The following is a 15,259-nucleotide window of genomic DNA, read 5'->3' as shown; positions in this document are numbered from 1 at the left end:
TCTTTGTATTTCCTCCAAGAATGGCACCTCTGGTTGATGTGAGATGCCAGGAGGTGGCTGAAGGGAGGAGTTTTGTCAGGGGTGTCCCTGAAGCTGATTCTGGTCTGTCAGGCTGTTCTGTCTCTGTGCAGAGCACGAGGGGCCCTACAGTTTGTGTGTGCAAAGTGACCATGGGTGTCCTGGGGAAGCCAGGCTGGGCTGCTCTCACCTTCATGGTCTGCATTTCCAGAGTTTGCATCCCCTTGATGTTCCAAGTTACTTTTGTCACAGAGGAGGTGCTGAATTTCAGCCCCATCTCCTTGGAGTCCTTGGCCAGGCTGCTCAGTGACATCCAGCASAATTCAAGCTACACATTTTCTGAGTCAGGCACTCAGGTTTGCTTAGAAAATTAACACCAGAATGTGGGAGATTGTTTACTAGACACAGTTGGCTGTATGGACAATAGAGATCTCTCCTCTCTGGCTCTGTCTGTGTCTGGAGAAGTTGGTAGGACAAAGGAGACTATTGACTTGTCCTGCCTAGGGAAGTTGCTGCTTGTCYGTCATCATCCTCTCTCTTTGTTTTTTGAAATCCTGCAAGCACTGGTTTATGGAGTTCTTAGAGCAAACACAGCCACCACTTTGAARATGTGTGGTGGACTCTTCCAAAGCTTACAGGTAGTTCAGTATTAGTTATCAGCATTTCAGAGCAAGGGCTGAAAATCAATTAAATGCTGGTTGGGAATTTACARCTGAAAGCCCAGATCCTATTGCAGAAAATGTGAAAGTTTGAATGTGATGAAGAAACCAGTTGTATTCGTTTCATTGACTTCATCGCAGTTCTGCTGGGCCTTTTTGTAGCAAATAGGAAATAGCTTAAACTGGATYATCAGCAGAGGAAGGAGTGAGTTTGGAAAGGGGCTGTTTGCTCCAAGAGCATTTTGGCTGTGATCTTGAGAGGCTGCAAGACACGTGTTGGGCTGCTCCTTTACATTCTCTCTGGGAAGGTTTGTTTTGCACATCTCCAATTTGCCAGTGCAGTGTCTGTGACTGGACATAAAACAGAGTGATGGTGATGCCTGGAGCCCCCCAGAAAGTGGGGGATATTGTAAAATCCCAACTGCCTCATGCTTTCCTTCTTCCCATTCTAAACTAGGCTTGTGCTCCTTCACAGCTCACATTTCTCCAGCCCCTGTGGTGTTTGGTTCCTGGGGGGCTCCCTTGGGGTGTGGTGTGAGCTCCGCCACCGTTTGCTGACCGCGGTGCCTGTGTTGGTTCCCTGCAGGTGCAGCTGGAGMGGATCCGGCAGGCAGATTCCCTGGAGAGAATCCGTGCAATCCTGAACGACACAAAACTGACGGACATTAATCAGCTCCCTGAAACATGACACTCTGATGGGCTCCGAGGCTGCGTCTGGGGTTTTTAACTCATCTTTATAGCAACATTAATTATTATTTAACTCTAACCGAGAGAGCAGAAGACAACAGAGGGGAGCAATGACTTAAGTTTTGTTTCTAGAGGGGAAAAAGGTTTCGTACTGGGCAGGAAGAGAGCACAAGGGTGACTTGTAGTGTAGGAAGGAGAACTTTCTAATGGAAACACTAATGAGTGCAGTGTTTCGTGTTCCACTGAGTGGGATCAGTCCTTACATTCTGAAAAACTTCCCTCTTTCAGCCGACTTCGTAACCTAATATAGAGTTTTGGAACATATACCCCTGTCTTTCCCTCTGTCCTTTCCCCCACTACTGTGATCAAAGTAGCTGCTGGAAACTGTATTGTCCCTCCAAAACGTTGAAGAGCAAAGTGGTTGAAGTTTTTCTTGTTTGAATAGTCAGTAACAGTATTCAGCTAGCAGAGAGAATGAGGTGTAGAGTATGCTGTATGAATATTTTATATTAAAATATGAATTTATTAGCAGGACACTGGATATTGATCTTATTTCGTAAGTCAGTACTTTTTTTTTTTAAGAAAACCATTGGCTCTGTGAAGAATCTGAATGCTGCTGAAATGTGGATATGAGTGACCCGTGTATCTCCTGAGCAGATAAATGCTAATCCAAAAAGAAAAAACTGTACTGAGAATTTAGCTCCTTGCCATTTTTCTGTTGAATTCAGATACTGAACGAAAAGCACAAGAAATGCATTGTTTTGTAATCTCTTTTCACAAATGTAATTTATATTATGGAGCTACAACCGGTTGTTTCTCATCTCTAAAGCTGAGCAGTGCCTGGAATCCCTTCTCTGTGGAAAACAAAACCAAAAAACTAGCAAACAAACTACAAACCCAAACAGAAAAATACTGGTAGCAGTCGTGTGCATGTGTGAGCATTGGCCTGAGGTGGTGCAGGTGTGCTCTTCTCGGGGGTGACCCCAGGTGTGAAGGCAGGAACTGCAGGGTTGTGCTGCTGCAGCCCTTTGGTGTCCTGGCGCTGCTCAGAGGTGGCTCCTGTGTTGTCCCCTGGTTCTGCTCCCAGACAGTTAAATCACACTGAGAAATGTGGCAGCASAGGCAGGAAATTCTTGTGATGGCTTCATTGCCAGGTTTGGGTTTCTTGTTCTATAAATGTCCAGGGGTAAYATGAGCCTTCCTCCTCCTCCTCCAGTGCTGCAGCTCCATGCACAGCTGGATGGATCCCTGAACGGTTGCAGTTGTTGATCCTGGTGGTGCAAACCCAATTCTTGAACTCACAACTCGGTTAAAAGAAGGCTGAAGGAGCAGATCCCAGTGTCGCAACATTTCTTAGTATTTCCTCCATTCCTTGCTGGGTTTTTTTCACATACTTGGCCAGAGATCTGCTTTTCTTCATCACCTTCAGAAGTGACAGAAAATGCTCCAAATTGCAATGCACATGACTATGTATTTAAAGTGCTTAGATCCTATTTTTAGCAGTGTATATCCTACTACTGACATGAAATCAGAACCAGTGGTTTTGAAGAGGAATGCCTTAAAAACAGCCAAAAAAGCATCATACAAACTCAATTCCTTGCCACTCATTGCAAGAATTAAAGCATTTTATTCACCATGGCAATTAATTCCCTTCATAATCCTGACACCCAAAAGTAATTTTCCCACCTTAGTAATGACTAGACTAACAGTTGGCAGAGCTGTCATGTCTAAGGATGACAATTTCACATAAAGGTGACATTGAAGTRTGGCTTGGGTCTTTAGTATTTGGCTATTACCAGATTAGGGATTTTTAAACCTTTCTCACTCTTTGCTGAACTGTGAGTGACAGCAGCTGGGTCCTGATGCATAAATCCAGAACCAGATGTTTTTCATTCAGTTTTCCAATGGCTGGGTAAACTTTGGAGACGAAACTACAGGCCTTTAGTAGGAGCTGCAGAACAGAAAGGAAATTTTTTTTCTCTGTTCTCACCCTCCCTGCCTAAGAACTAAGGTGTAACTGGTTACTGAGTTAGTTACTGTAACTGCTGACTACTTCACCTGTGCAGGAGGTGTAGGGAAGCMTCTTGTATGGCAAAACTGCACCACATCCTGTACCCCCTTCAGCAAGCTGAGCACTTGGGGAACTGCACCTTGAAATCTTTCCCTGTAAAATAATTTCTGGTTGTGTTGCTGGACTGTCCCAGTGCGAGAGAGCAGGGGAAGGGCTGTGCCTGGTTTTCCAGCCTCCCTTACTGGTCCCTGTGTCTGGCCTGTTCTCGGCAGCCCCGTCTGCTCTGAACACCCCTGGCCGGGGCTGAGTGTGAAGGTTCCAGGTAGTCCAGGGCTGGGAGGCTTTTCCTTGGTGTGTTTTTATGGCTCTTTGGTACAGCTTTCCCCAGGTGCGCTGGTGTCAGGGTGAGGTCATGGCTGCAGCCCGGCAGGAAGGAGGTGAGGGGGCGAGTGGTTTGGGCTCCTTGACAGCCCCAGCAGAGCTGTCCCCAAACTTGGCTCTGCAGGGCTGGGGGTGTGCACTGGAGCTTTTCCTTGTTTGTGAACCRGGCCCTGCACAAGTCCCTGAAGGAGCTTCCGTTGGTTTGGAGAGGACAGGCAGGCAGTTCTTGCATGGMCGTTTTCACCTCCCTGTTCCATCATGCACCCCAACATTGTGCTCCTGTCTCAGTACTGGCTGTGACCATTGTAGTGTTGGAACACGAGTCACCTTTTTCACCAACTGCTGTAATGTCAGACTTTTAAACAATTTAGTTTGAAATTGGAACCCTGGCTGTTCACAGAAGTGGTGGGAGATGTGCTCCCTACAAACTGCTGTCCCTCCTGGGCAAGGGCAGCAAAGCTCCAGCAGCAGCAATTGAGCTTCTGCTGAACTCAAACTCAAAGGGGCCTTTAAAGCAAAACAAGACAGTGTGTGCCAAATTTGCAGAGCAAATTTACAAGACTGTAACTGAAGCGTAGGAGAAAACTCTTGGTGTAGATACTCACTGGATGATGGGTTACGGTGTTACTGCTCACGAACATGAGATAACAAATGCTCTTCCTTCCAGTTGTGGGTGTTGCAGAGCGTGGCTGGGGCCAGGGAGGTTCCCCTGGCTCAGGCAGTGTCACCTGCTCCGCAGTGTCACGCGGGGGGAGCTGTTGGTGGAGGCTGTAACAGGGCCCAGAGCGAGTTCTGTCTGCATTCCTGTACCTGTATAGTCCTACCCTGTACAAAGCGTTCTTGCAGCATGTCCRGCACCCCGGCTCCCTCTGCAGCAGTCCCCGGCACCCCTTGCTGTGCCACSTTTTAGCAGTGCAGTAACTCCTGTCCACCCTGAGCTTCACCGTGGCGCCTTTTCTAAGGGGAGGGGGGAGGAACAGCAATTATTTATTATCCACTAGAGTCTGTCTACAGCGGAGACTGAATTGGCCTTGTCATGGCAAGAGGGACTCCAGAGCCATCTTTTGCAAAAGGCAAACAGTGTTTGGAAGTCAATACTGCATTCCAGTGAGCCAAGCCATTGGTGTCTTGTGCAATCGTGGGTGTAGAATTCTGCTGTCTCCAGGATTCCAGTGTAACCATTTGTTAACTGTACTGAAGGTGTGTCCTTTATGGAGAAAGTGTTCCAAATTAAAAAAAGCTGCTGAAGCGTGTGTGTGCACTGCTCTGGTCTTTCTCCTCTGCCTCCTGCCACAGACTTTTCCCAGGGAATTCCTCATGGAGCAAGGGGGGGACATCATCCCAGGATAACCCCGGGAGTCTTCTGAAGGAAGCAACAATCCCCCACTCATGAGGCACTGCAAGCATTACCCTGTAACACCCTGAATATAAAACACCTGCAGCACATCCCCTTTCCMTGAGAAAAGCAAAAACCACGCCAGCTGAGGAGTCTTATCAAAAGTATTTTATTACACAATCCTTTAGAAAATAATAAGTAAAAGGAGTATTGTTCAACATACAAATGGTAAATATACAAGGGGGAATACCAGGGACAGGTAAAGCTCATCCAGCCTCTCAGTGCACGATCCTCACCCAGAACATGTCAGAAGTTCACGTGGCTTCTGATGTCGTTCATCTGTTTCACCATCTCCCGGATGTGTTCTCCCCTTCAAGAAAAAATAACCCAAGTCAAAAGGCTGCAGGTCCCAGCTCCTCAGAACTAAGCAGGAAGGGGAACACCTCAGATGGTAGAAACGGGGAATGGGAGCATTGCCTGTCATCCCAGACTGGACACAGACTGCCCTGGGATCCTGGGGCAGAAATCGCTTCACTGCTGCTGTCAGTGCTGCACATCTCGTGCTTCAGCCTCTCTCCCTCAGCCCCAGCTGCTGCCTCAGCCCCTCCTGCAGAACGGCTTAAATGTCACCCGAGAGCCCTGAGCTGAATGTGGGTTCAGGAGGAGCCCATCTTGCACTTACTCCTCTCTGAGGACAGCTTGGATGCACTTGCTCTGGTAGGCACTGAGGTTGATGCTGGGTTTGCGTGGGCTTTGTCCCTTCTCCATCTGTTTCTGCTGGTATTCCTTTTTCATTTTCACCTGAGAGTTGAGGAGAAAAAAGAAGGCCCTGGTCAGTGCTGGTCCTGCCAGCCACRTTACAGATGGTTGTGTTGTACTGCCATGAGCTGGTTTTGCCCATTTGGCTCTTCCCCCCCAGAGAAGAAATGCCCTTGCCAGGCTGAGGAAGGGGGAGCTTTCTGAGGGTTTACACTGTCTGTAAAGCTCCTGTCTGCATTACCAACAAGGACCCAAARCCCCTTTAGCACAATGTTGGTAATTAACCCAAGAACAGCTTCACTCTGGTGGCAGGACTCGCCTTTCAGCACTGAGTGAGGAGCTCCCAGTACCTTCCCAGGCAGGTCATTCCTCCTCTCACCTGTCTGATGGCATTGCTCAGGTGCTGCAGCTGGTCATGTATTGTYTGCAGTTCCTTCTTCATATCTTTTTCAGTGTCAGACAGAACAGGAAGCTGAGACTGGAAACTCCGAAGGACTTTCTTCATCCTTGATGCACAAAGGAAGGAATATCTGAGTTCACTTCTGTGGTCCCCAGGTCTGCTCAAACACCTGCAGCCTGGTGCTTTGGCCACACTTCCCAGGTCTGAGGGGCTTCATTTTCCCCTTTCAGCTGGTCTCAGGTGGCATTTCCAAGCACGGGGCCGGCTCAGGCTGGGCCTGCAGACAAATCACACCAAACCCCAGCACAGGAAATTTCAGAAGTCCAGCCTTGTAACTATGTTACCCTTGTAACTTCTGCCAACTTTGCAAACTTTAACATCAAGGGGTGTGAGGTGAAATAGATYCCTTTGTGCACGCACCTGTTCATGATGTCTTCTTGCTTCTCTTTGGCTTCCTCATACTTGTCAGCCAAGCGCTCGGCCATTTCCCGCAAACTTTTCCTTAAGGCAAGGGAGAAGCAGTTCCTTACTTCAGATTTACACACAAGACAAGCCAAGGTGTGGGAATAGGCCAAGGGAGCTGAAGAAGMCACCTGGAGGAGGGAGGGAACCTACAAGCCTCATTATGGCTGGGAATGCCTTCACTTGTCACCTGTTTCACAAAGGGCCTTGTCCAAGCCATTACCACAGGTGCTTCATTCCTGAGGTTTGACTCAGTAAAGGAGATGGGCTCTACTCACCTCTCCTCTCGACAGTAATTCAGATCCTCCAGTTGTTTCTTTTTCTGTCCCCACAGCAGCTTAACTCTGAAGTAAACACATACAAAAAAAATCAAACCACCTGCAACCAGGTGAATCAGGATTTACACCACACACAAAATGCTGGGAGTGGGAAGAACTTGAGACACTGAAAAAGGGGCAGTGGTGAGAAAAATCTCCCAATTTGTCCTAATAATAATGTAATAATGTAAATAATAATGTAAATAGCTATGATTTGAAGCAGCAGAGACTTAAGGCAATTTTCTTTTGTCAGGATTAGTATTGAGGTCAGATTTCCTGCCATCCACAGGCCCAGGCAGGCAGACACCACCAAGAGAAAAGCATTTTGTGTGTTGTGTGTGTATACGTTTCCTTGCTCCCCTGTGAGTCACTACCAAGATCAACACTCACCCATGCCTGACCTGGTAACTTGAGTTTTAAGTTCTGGTATTCATTACTAGTTTTACATTAAATTTACATTTACTCATTCAACAGCATTAGCCCCACAGAGGAGGATGAGTGCTCAGTACTTGGTACTGCTGTGTCACAGAGATAGTGTCCAGCACATTTTTTTATGAGAGTTCYGCATTACCTTTGCTGAATTTCCTCTTTTGCCAGGTCCTGTTTCAGGATATATTCCTCTCTGAACACCTGTGTGGCTCTGCTGAGGAGCTGAAGGCATTCTTCAGGGGGAGGTGCAGCATCTTTATCTGCAGACCTTAAGATTAAGAGAGAGGTTTTTGCAATCTTATTTTTAACATGTTCCTTTGAAAGGCTAAACCATTTCCAGTGTTTATGGTAAGGGCTCAAGGGGTGTCTGTTATGAAAATGCGGGATTACAATGAAATCCCTTTGCTAGAAATCATTTTTCTCATATGAGCGATTCCCGAGGTAGCTTAAGATACTCCACACCCAATGGGCCAAGGAGCAGCATACCAGCTGAAGGCAGCCCTGCTTTGAGCAGGASACCAAAGCCAGGTGATCCCCTCCCAGCCTTCACCTTCAGGGGACTGGATGCCTTTCCCACCCTGGACAGAGGCACCAGTCAGGGCAGGAGCTGTGCCCCAGCACTGCCATGCCCAAGGCGATGTGCGGCTCAACCAGGAGCTGGGGAACACCCACCATTCCCAAGGTGCCCCAGGAAATGACATTTGCTCACTTGAGATGCAGGGGGTTGGCAGAGCTGCGCTGCAGGATGCTCTGGATGTGCTTCTCAAAGGAATGCTCTGACTCAGCCACGATGCGCAGAGGGGACACGGCCAGGTCCTTGTCCTCTCTGGTGCACAGCAGGGGAGGGGAAGCAGGATGGACAGTGCTTCTACCACACAACAGCAGGAGAGAGAGCACAGTTAGACCAGTCAGAAACCAGGTCAGAGCTTAACTGGTACTGAAAGCAAGGAACTCATCCACTGTGGAATGCCTGTGTTACTGCAGGGGGTTCTAAAAGAAGCTATTTCAGTTATGTGGTAAATCCAGCCCAAGCAGGGGTGGTAAAGCTCGCATCCTCACACATCTTTGGTCATGGCTCAAACTAGCAAGAATCATAAATATTCTTTGGCCTAAGGARAAGAAAGTTCCAGAACAAGACAAGCAGGCAATGGAACAGCAGCATGACCTCCTTCACAAAGCACCATGCCCAGGAACTGCCCAGCTATGTGGAAACAGTGAAATAAGTAAAAGGTCTGTAGGAGAACCTGATGTTAACACTGGCTCTGCTGGTGGTACCTGTCCTACATTAAACAACGTTCTGCAAAAAATAAACTGAAAATAGTGTCCTCCCCTCAAGGTGTTCGTTTCATTGTGCAAATGCACATTCACTCTATTCTATATCTTTGCCACCACCTCTAAAGAAAGTATCTGGCAGCATAAACTAAGATCCTACTTCTTTTTYCCCCTTTCATGCAAATATAACTTCAGCAGCCCACTAAGAATATTCACACCACTGTCTGTAAAACCTCAACGATACCATCGAGAACATTTTGATGCAATTCATGTCCTAATACTCACTAAAAGTGACATGATTAATTATATCCCCTACAAACACCTTATCAGTASTGGRTAACTACTATARCACTTCAGTGTTCAGCCAGGGAGTGTTCAGCAAGCAAAACTTCATTGTATGTCCTAAGAGGTGCAGAAGCCTGKGGTSAAACAATCAAAGAGTAATTGAAAAAYAGGAATATCCTGAGGTCCTTTCCATGCACGGACTTCAAAGCAGCTGAGAACCACGTACAAGAGAGGCCTYGTAATGCACTCATAGGTGTTGGTGATGCAAATCATTGTGGGCCCCAGGATGTCAGAAACGATCCAAAATCCTCTAATTGGAGAAGGCTGCCTGAAGGGAAGAAAACACAAAAATTACCCAGTCAGGAAAGTTCTTTGTTTCTGAAGTTGTGCATGTTCACTCTTTTGGAAAAGCTCTGAGGTCAGATAAATGGAAGTGAAAATTTCTGCTGGTCTTAACAGATGATTTTCACACAGTAACACAAGAATTTAAACTACTATCCTTATTGTGCACTAAGAACCCTGATACACAAATTGCTCGGTTGTATTATTAGTAATAGCAAGAATGCAGCAGATGACAAATCATAAATATTTTCTATAGCAACTCCCTGATTTGAAAGCAATAGAGAAAGGGTTTAGGTTTTTACCTGCATGGCAGCGGTTTTGTACAAAGAATATGTTCAACAAAGCACTTCTGTTCTGCTCCCAGCTCTTGTAAGCTGTCTTTGTCTTCCTCGTCTACCAAAGAGAAGTATTAGGATGCATCAGACCCACTTTGCAGGGTGAGGGATTTGGTACTACCTGCATCRACCAGCCTGTTACTGGCAGATGTTCAGCTGTTCCTCACTGCCCTCRCTCACCTGAACCAAGGAATTTGTGCAGTTTATTGATCCATGTCAAGCCCACACTGTGGACACCAGCTTCATGTGTGCAGTGGTATCTAGAGGGACACTTGGGATCTGAAATTGAAACAGAAAATGTAAGAGAAGGCACTGAACTGAGAAAAACTCATCCTTCCCACTTGCACTGCTGAGCCCTGTGTATCAAGTCAGCTTTAACACCTTGGTCAAGTACCAGCTTGTCCCCACCCAGACACAGAGCTACAAGTGTGAGCCACAATATTGGAGTCTCAAATACTTGGTGAGTTGAACTCCTCCTCTCACACCACATCTGTATCAATCCCTATATTTTCAAGGGCAGATCATTAAAGMCAGCAGACCAGCATTCTGACAAGCTGCTTGTTCCCAAAGACCTAAACACTTTGTCCTGCCTACAATTCCAAGGAATAAGGAGTTTCTTCCCTCAGAATACCCTCCCTACAGTACTCCCTTACTCACAGGTCAGCAGCGAGTGTAACTTCTGCTTTATAACYCTCAGCTATCAGGATTTAGTACTGTGTGACCATGTGTAATCTGTCCTTCAGCAAACACTGGAGCCTCCTCCCAGGCTTGCTCCTTCCACAGCTTTATTGAGGACATCAGGCAAATCCTTACTCTAATCCCCCTGCCCTGTTTGTCTGACACCAATGAAAATGTGCAAATAGCAGGATCCTAAATGCATRGAATAAAAAGCCATAAGCTGAACAACAACCCTACCTCGGTGCAGCTTGATTGGGCAAGAGAAGTCAGATTCCAGAGGATCTTCTTCATCTCCTGTTGCCAGTTTCAGTGCAAGTTCCAGCTCAACACATTCAAACACGTACAGGGAAGGAATAAGATCAGATCTKGGGTCCCAGGACTTTTCTGACTGTAAAGAGTATTGAATTCTTCTGTGAGACATCATTTAAATAGGAATGCCAACATAAACAGCACCAAGAAAGAGTTTCAAGGCAAAAGTGTTGATTGTCAAGGAATGCAGTTCAAGTTCCTTTTTTTTTTTAAACTTAATTCCAGACGAGGGTTTCTTCTTAGAAGATCCTTTTAAAATTAGTTAATAGAAAATTTGATCAAAATTTGTCAGAGTACACAGGATTGAGATTTAAAATAAAAGCATCAGAGAGCCACAGGGACTRGCTGGAACAGGAGGAAGACTCACTAGCTCATTCCAAAAAAATGCAGCTTTGGCACTTGCAATACACTTCCAGGCATCCTGCCACCTTGCAGCCAGGAACTTTAATGAAAGAAACAATAATGCCTATAGAAAAAAACACAAAAAAGACAAGGTACCTGCTCATCATCCTCTTCCCCATCCAGCACCACACAGTGATAGAGCATTCCTGACTCGGTGGCAATGACCAGGATGTTTGGGACACAGGGCAGGCACAGCACAGCGCAGGCATCGTAGCCGTAGTTGTCYTCTGCAGCCGGGTGCATGGGCAGGGGGCCCAGCAGCTTCCCGAGGCTGCCAATGCTGCAAGGAAGATGTGTTTGCTCACAACACCAGCTGGGCAAGGGAACTTCCCATGGCTGTCAAACAACCCAGGGGCTTGGAGGTCTAAATCCCATTACACCTCTGCAAATAACAAGTCTGACCTGCACCACCATGGTGGAGACCTCAGAGGGGAAACTGGAGCTCATAATAACATTTATGCTTTGAAAGCAATCAAAGCCATACTGCAAAAAATTCACGAGGAAACATTTTCATACAAGAACAAAAAGTATTCATGGAAAATTCAAATTAATTATTACTCAACTGGTTTCCTGCACTTCACAAGCAGCATTTTGTGTTGTGGCATTTCTCTGGGTAGAACTACTTTAGATGGACTGAGGCCACTCTGCTCAGTGCAGAGGCATGCAGTGCTGTTTCTAACCCAAGTACCACACTCTTTAATTCAGCTACACTAGATCCAACTTGTAAGCTTTGAACTATCTTCTCAGCTTTCTAAAGTCATTTTTTGTATCATATTTATATTTTTGATTGTCTTGACTTTTCATTGCAGAACATGCCTGTGAATCCTCTATGCTCTTCAAATGTTTCTCTTTCTAAGATGCCCCTGGCTCAGTGAGCCTCATCCAAAGCTAAGGATGTCTGTGCTGTGAACTGAGGGCCACAAAATACACTTAGCAGTCTTAGATCCTATGATCTTTCCACAGCCCCTTCATGTCAGATTTAGGATGGTACAAAATGCCCAGGGGATTCTCAGTGGTAGAAACTGCACCCATATGTCTGGATGAAAAAGGATGACATGATGTTTTTGGATTCCAGTCCATTAGCACTGCTACAGAGACAAAACAGGCTGCAATACAACATAACTCAGCCCAGCATCCCTCACAGAGTCCCAGCCAAGTTGAGAGGTGGCTCTCCCACCTTAGCACTGTGCAAACACCAAGCACCCTGTGAGCCCTGAGCTCAGTGCACCCCCTACCTCTGGAGCAGGCTGATGTAGGTGAGGAAGGTCTCTCCATTCTCATAGAGGATGTAGAGGGGGTAGCCCAGCACCTCCTCGCTGCCGCGCTGGCCCAGGACGTGCTTTGGCACCGGCACCTGCGGCCCAAAGTCGAAGGCCACGGCCGTCTCCCCCAGGGATGCTGTGTAGGCTCTCCTGGGACAGGGGAGAACAGGAGCTGGGGTCAGCAAGGACTCAGAGCACAATGTTCAACATGATCCTGATGGCTGTGCTGCCAAATTCTTGCCAAACCCCTGTCCAGCAGTGCCCTGCCACACACCACTGCCAGCAATAACAGGGTGTAAGTGAAATCCATCTCATGGCACATGAGTTCTGCAGTGMCCCCACAGCTTCAGAGGATACAAGAGGAGGTAGTACTGGCACTTCCTCTGCAGCACATCACTCTGTGGTACAAGATTTTTCTTTCCAACGAGGCCAAGAGGGAAATAAAAAGATKATCTATTTTCTACATTTCTCACTCAAAACCCCTTCTTAGCTCCATCTTAAAGGCAGTATGTGGTTTTCAAACTACTACTCTGACTGTACAGTTTGTCACCATTTTGTTTTACAAGGATGGGGAAAAGAGAGGGAGAGGAGAAGAGAAAGGGAAAGGAAAAGAGAAAAAGGTGAAAAAGGGAGAGAAAGAGGAGAGAGAAAAGGAAAAGTGCAGGTACTGTGCTATCAAGAAGTGCTAGAAGTAAAAAATTCATATCAGATTTTCAGGCAGAATTATCACTTGCTCATTAAAAACACAACTGAGAATACAGAGCTTATTCTGGAAAAGCATTTCAAAACACAAGAAGCCAAACCAACCCTTTTTTGATGGTAAGAGTCTCCTCCTCAGTGTCCGAAAGCGCAATCACTTTGATGGGAGTCTGAGGCACCTTCAGACTGTAAAACCTGGAGGAAAGAAACAGCAGCCACATTCACTCAGCTGGCAGTGGAGCACATTCCCTGCTGATACAGGAATACCAGTCTGAAATTCTCTCAGTCTGAAATTCCTCCCATCCTATTTTTTTATTGCTAATTCTGGGAAGAAKAGTAGGATAATTACATACAGTGACAAATCAAGACTCGAAGTGACAAAAAAAACCCACTTAAGATAATTAGCCACAAAGGAGTTTTACCTTATAGTGTTATCTGAGGTCAAGAGCACAATGTGGGGCTCCAAGGTGTCACAGGGGTACCAGGCTGCATGCTTTAAAGTCAGGGATGTTGAGCTGGTGAAGAACCGTTCCGCAATAGGAATGGTGCTGGAATACAGAGCAGAAACTTGCACTGTGACCAGAAACACAGGACCTACTTCTAAAGGGATGTGGGAGCAAGAGGAACTAGAGACACAATGAAGAGATTTAAAAGTCCTTATCTGTACTACTCTTAAGAGTTGGAGGGGCAGAAACCCTTTGTTATGCCCCCACCYGGGCATCTGCTTTTAGCTGCCATAGCTGAAAGCCCCCAGAGAAGCTGCTCCATCCCTGGAAGTGTTCAAGGACAGGCTGGATAGGGCTTGGAGCAACCTGGTCTAGTGGAAGGCGTCCCTGCCCATGGCAGGGGCTTGGAAATTGCTGGCCTTTATGGTCTCTTCCAACCCAAACCATTCCATAACTCTGTGAAAGCCCAGAGAATACCAGAGTGGAGCATCTTGCTCCTCAGCAATAGCAAAAGTTTAGAAGGTCATTTATTTGGGTCACTTGACAATCAGCAAGTACTTTAGAAGGTCATTTATTTGGGTCACTTGACAATCAGCAAGTACTTGAGCCAAAATAACTTCATTTGTGACTGTTACCACAACCCCAATGGAATGTGTCTTCTGCATATATCTGACCCCAAAAGAGGGACGCTATAGCGGGACAGTAGCAGGATAAGGATGTCATTAACCTGAGGTCTCACCCACCTACAGTTCACCGTGGATTTCCCACCTTCAAACTCGGAATTSTTGCCCCAGCGCTTGGGCAGCTCCAGCACCATGAGCCCCTTGGTACCAATGAGCGCCACATGGTGCTGGGCGGGGCTCAGCAGCGTCTGGTGCACCTCGAAAAGGGGCGGGTTTATGCACAGAAGGGTCTGAAAATGCAAATGTTACAGGGAAGCACAAGCCGTTCAAAGCACTCGCCGAAGTACAGCTCATCTTTATTTTGGATAACGATTAACACGGCACGGAACGAGGCACAGCCCGGCTCCACGGCTCCCACAAAGCAGTGGGTTCCTTAGGGAAAGACACCCCAGGGCGGGCCGGGGAATGATGAACCGTCCAGTGGCCTTTAGGGAACAGATCCCCTCAGCCCGGTGCCCACCATGGACCCCTTCCCCTCACACCTCTCGTCCCCTCACATCACCCCCTGCTCTCTCCCCACCCCCCCCCCCCCCCGTCCCCTCACATCACCCCCTGCTCTCTCCACACACCCCCCCCCCTTCCCTCACGGCCGCCCCATCCCCTCACAACCCCTCCTGTCCTCATTGCCTCTCACACCCAACACATCCCTACACGACCCCTCACACCCCAAACGTCCCCACCCCTGGCCCCCTCCTCACACGCCGCCTCACCCCTATCCCCTCACAGCCTCCCCATCCGCTCACACCGCCCCCACCACAAACCCCCTCCCCTCAACTCCCCGCCCCCGGCCCCACATCCCCTCACACCACCCTTCTCCCCACACGATCCCCTGCTCCCCTCCCGCACGCTCCTCCTCGCAGCGCACCTGGTACCGGCCGAGCGCGGCGGGGTCGGTGGTGCCGAGGCGGCGCAGGCCGATGGCGAGCAGGGCGGCGGCGGTCCCGTCCCAGAGCAGCAGGTCGGTTCCCAGCCCGCACAGGAGGTCGCGGAGCCGCGGCGGGCGGGGGGCGGCGGGCGCGCGCTCGCGGAGGCGGGCGAACAGCGCGTGCTGCGGCAGCGCCGTGCGCCACTGCTCCGCCGAGCCGCA

General features: G+C 47.9%; 3 protein-coding genes across 4 annotated transcripts in view; 2 read left to right on the top strand and 1 right to left on the bottom strand.

The window, feature by feature from the left end:
- The window catches only part of RABEP1 (rabaptin, RAB GTPase binding effector protein 1), a 43,219-nt gene extending 41,278 nt beyond the window's left edge, over positions 1–1,941 (top strand). For both annotated transcript variants that reach the window (XM_057375507.1, XM_057375506.1), the window contains exon 18: positions 1,264–1,941. In XM_057375507.1, the coding sequence (XP_057231490.1) occupies positions 1,264–1,365 (102 nt within the window). In that variant the 3' untranslated portion in view covers positions 1,366–1,941. The remainder of the gene's footprint in view (positions 1–1,263) is intronic.
- Positions 1,942–5,245: 3,304 nt separating this feature from the next.
- On the bottom strand, positions 5,246–15,220 carry NUP88 (nucleoporin 88). The gene is made up of 17 exons (XM_057375508.1): positions 15,038–15,220; positions 14,233–14,402; positions 13,466–13,591; positions 13,152–13,238; positions 12,318–12,494; positions 11,179–11,362; positions 10,609–10,759; positions 9,874–9,972; positions 9,661–9,751; positions 9,243–9,344; positions 8,169–8,327; positions 7,602–7,727; positions 6,992–7,057; positions 6,672–6,752; positions 6,231–6,357; positions 5,775–5,893; positions 5,246–5,462 (listed from the first exon to the last, which is right to left on the bottom strand). The coding sequence occupies exons 2-17, from the start codon at positions 14,304–14,306 to the stop codon at positions 5,399–5,401; spliced, it is 1,833 nt and encodes a 610-aa protein (XP_057231491.1). The 5' UTR covers positions 14,307–14,402; positions 15,038–15,220; the 3' UTR covers positions 5,246–5,398.
- RPAIN (RPA interacting protein) overlaps positions 14,334–15,259 on the top strand; it is a 4,922-nt gene continuing 3,996 nt past the window's right edge. Inside the window, exons 1-2 of the mRNA XM_057375519.1 lie at positions 14,334–14,400; positions 15,033–15,130. Coding sequence (XP_057231502.1) covers positions 14,334–14,400; positions 15,033–15,130 — 165 coding nt within the window. The remainder of the gene's footprint in view (positions 14,401–15,032; positions 15,131–15,259) is intronic.

Source organism: Malurus melanocephalus, unplaced genomic scaffold (genome assembly GCF_030028575.1).
Source record: "Malurus melanocephalus ecotype Western Australia unplaced genomic scaffold, MMel_1.1 scaffold_251, whole genome shotgun sequence".
NCBI lineage: Eukaryota > Metazoa > Chordata > Aves > Passeriformes > Maluridae > Malurus > Malurus melanocephalus.
Note: the sequence above shows the minus strand (reverse complement) of the source record. Positions and strands in the feature narration are given on the sequence as shown.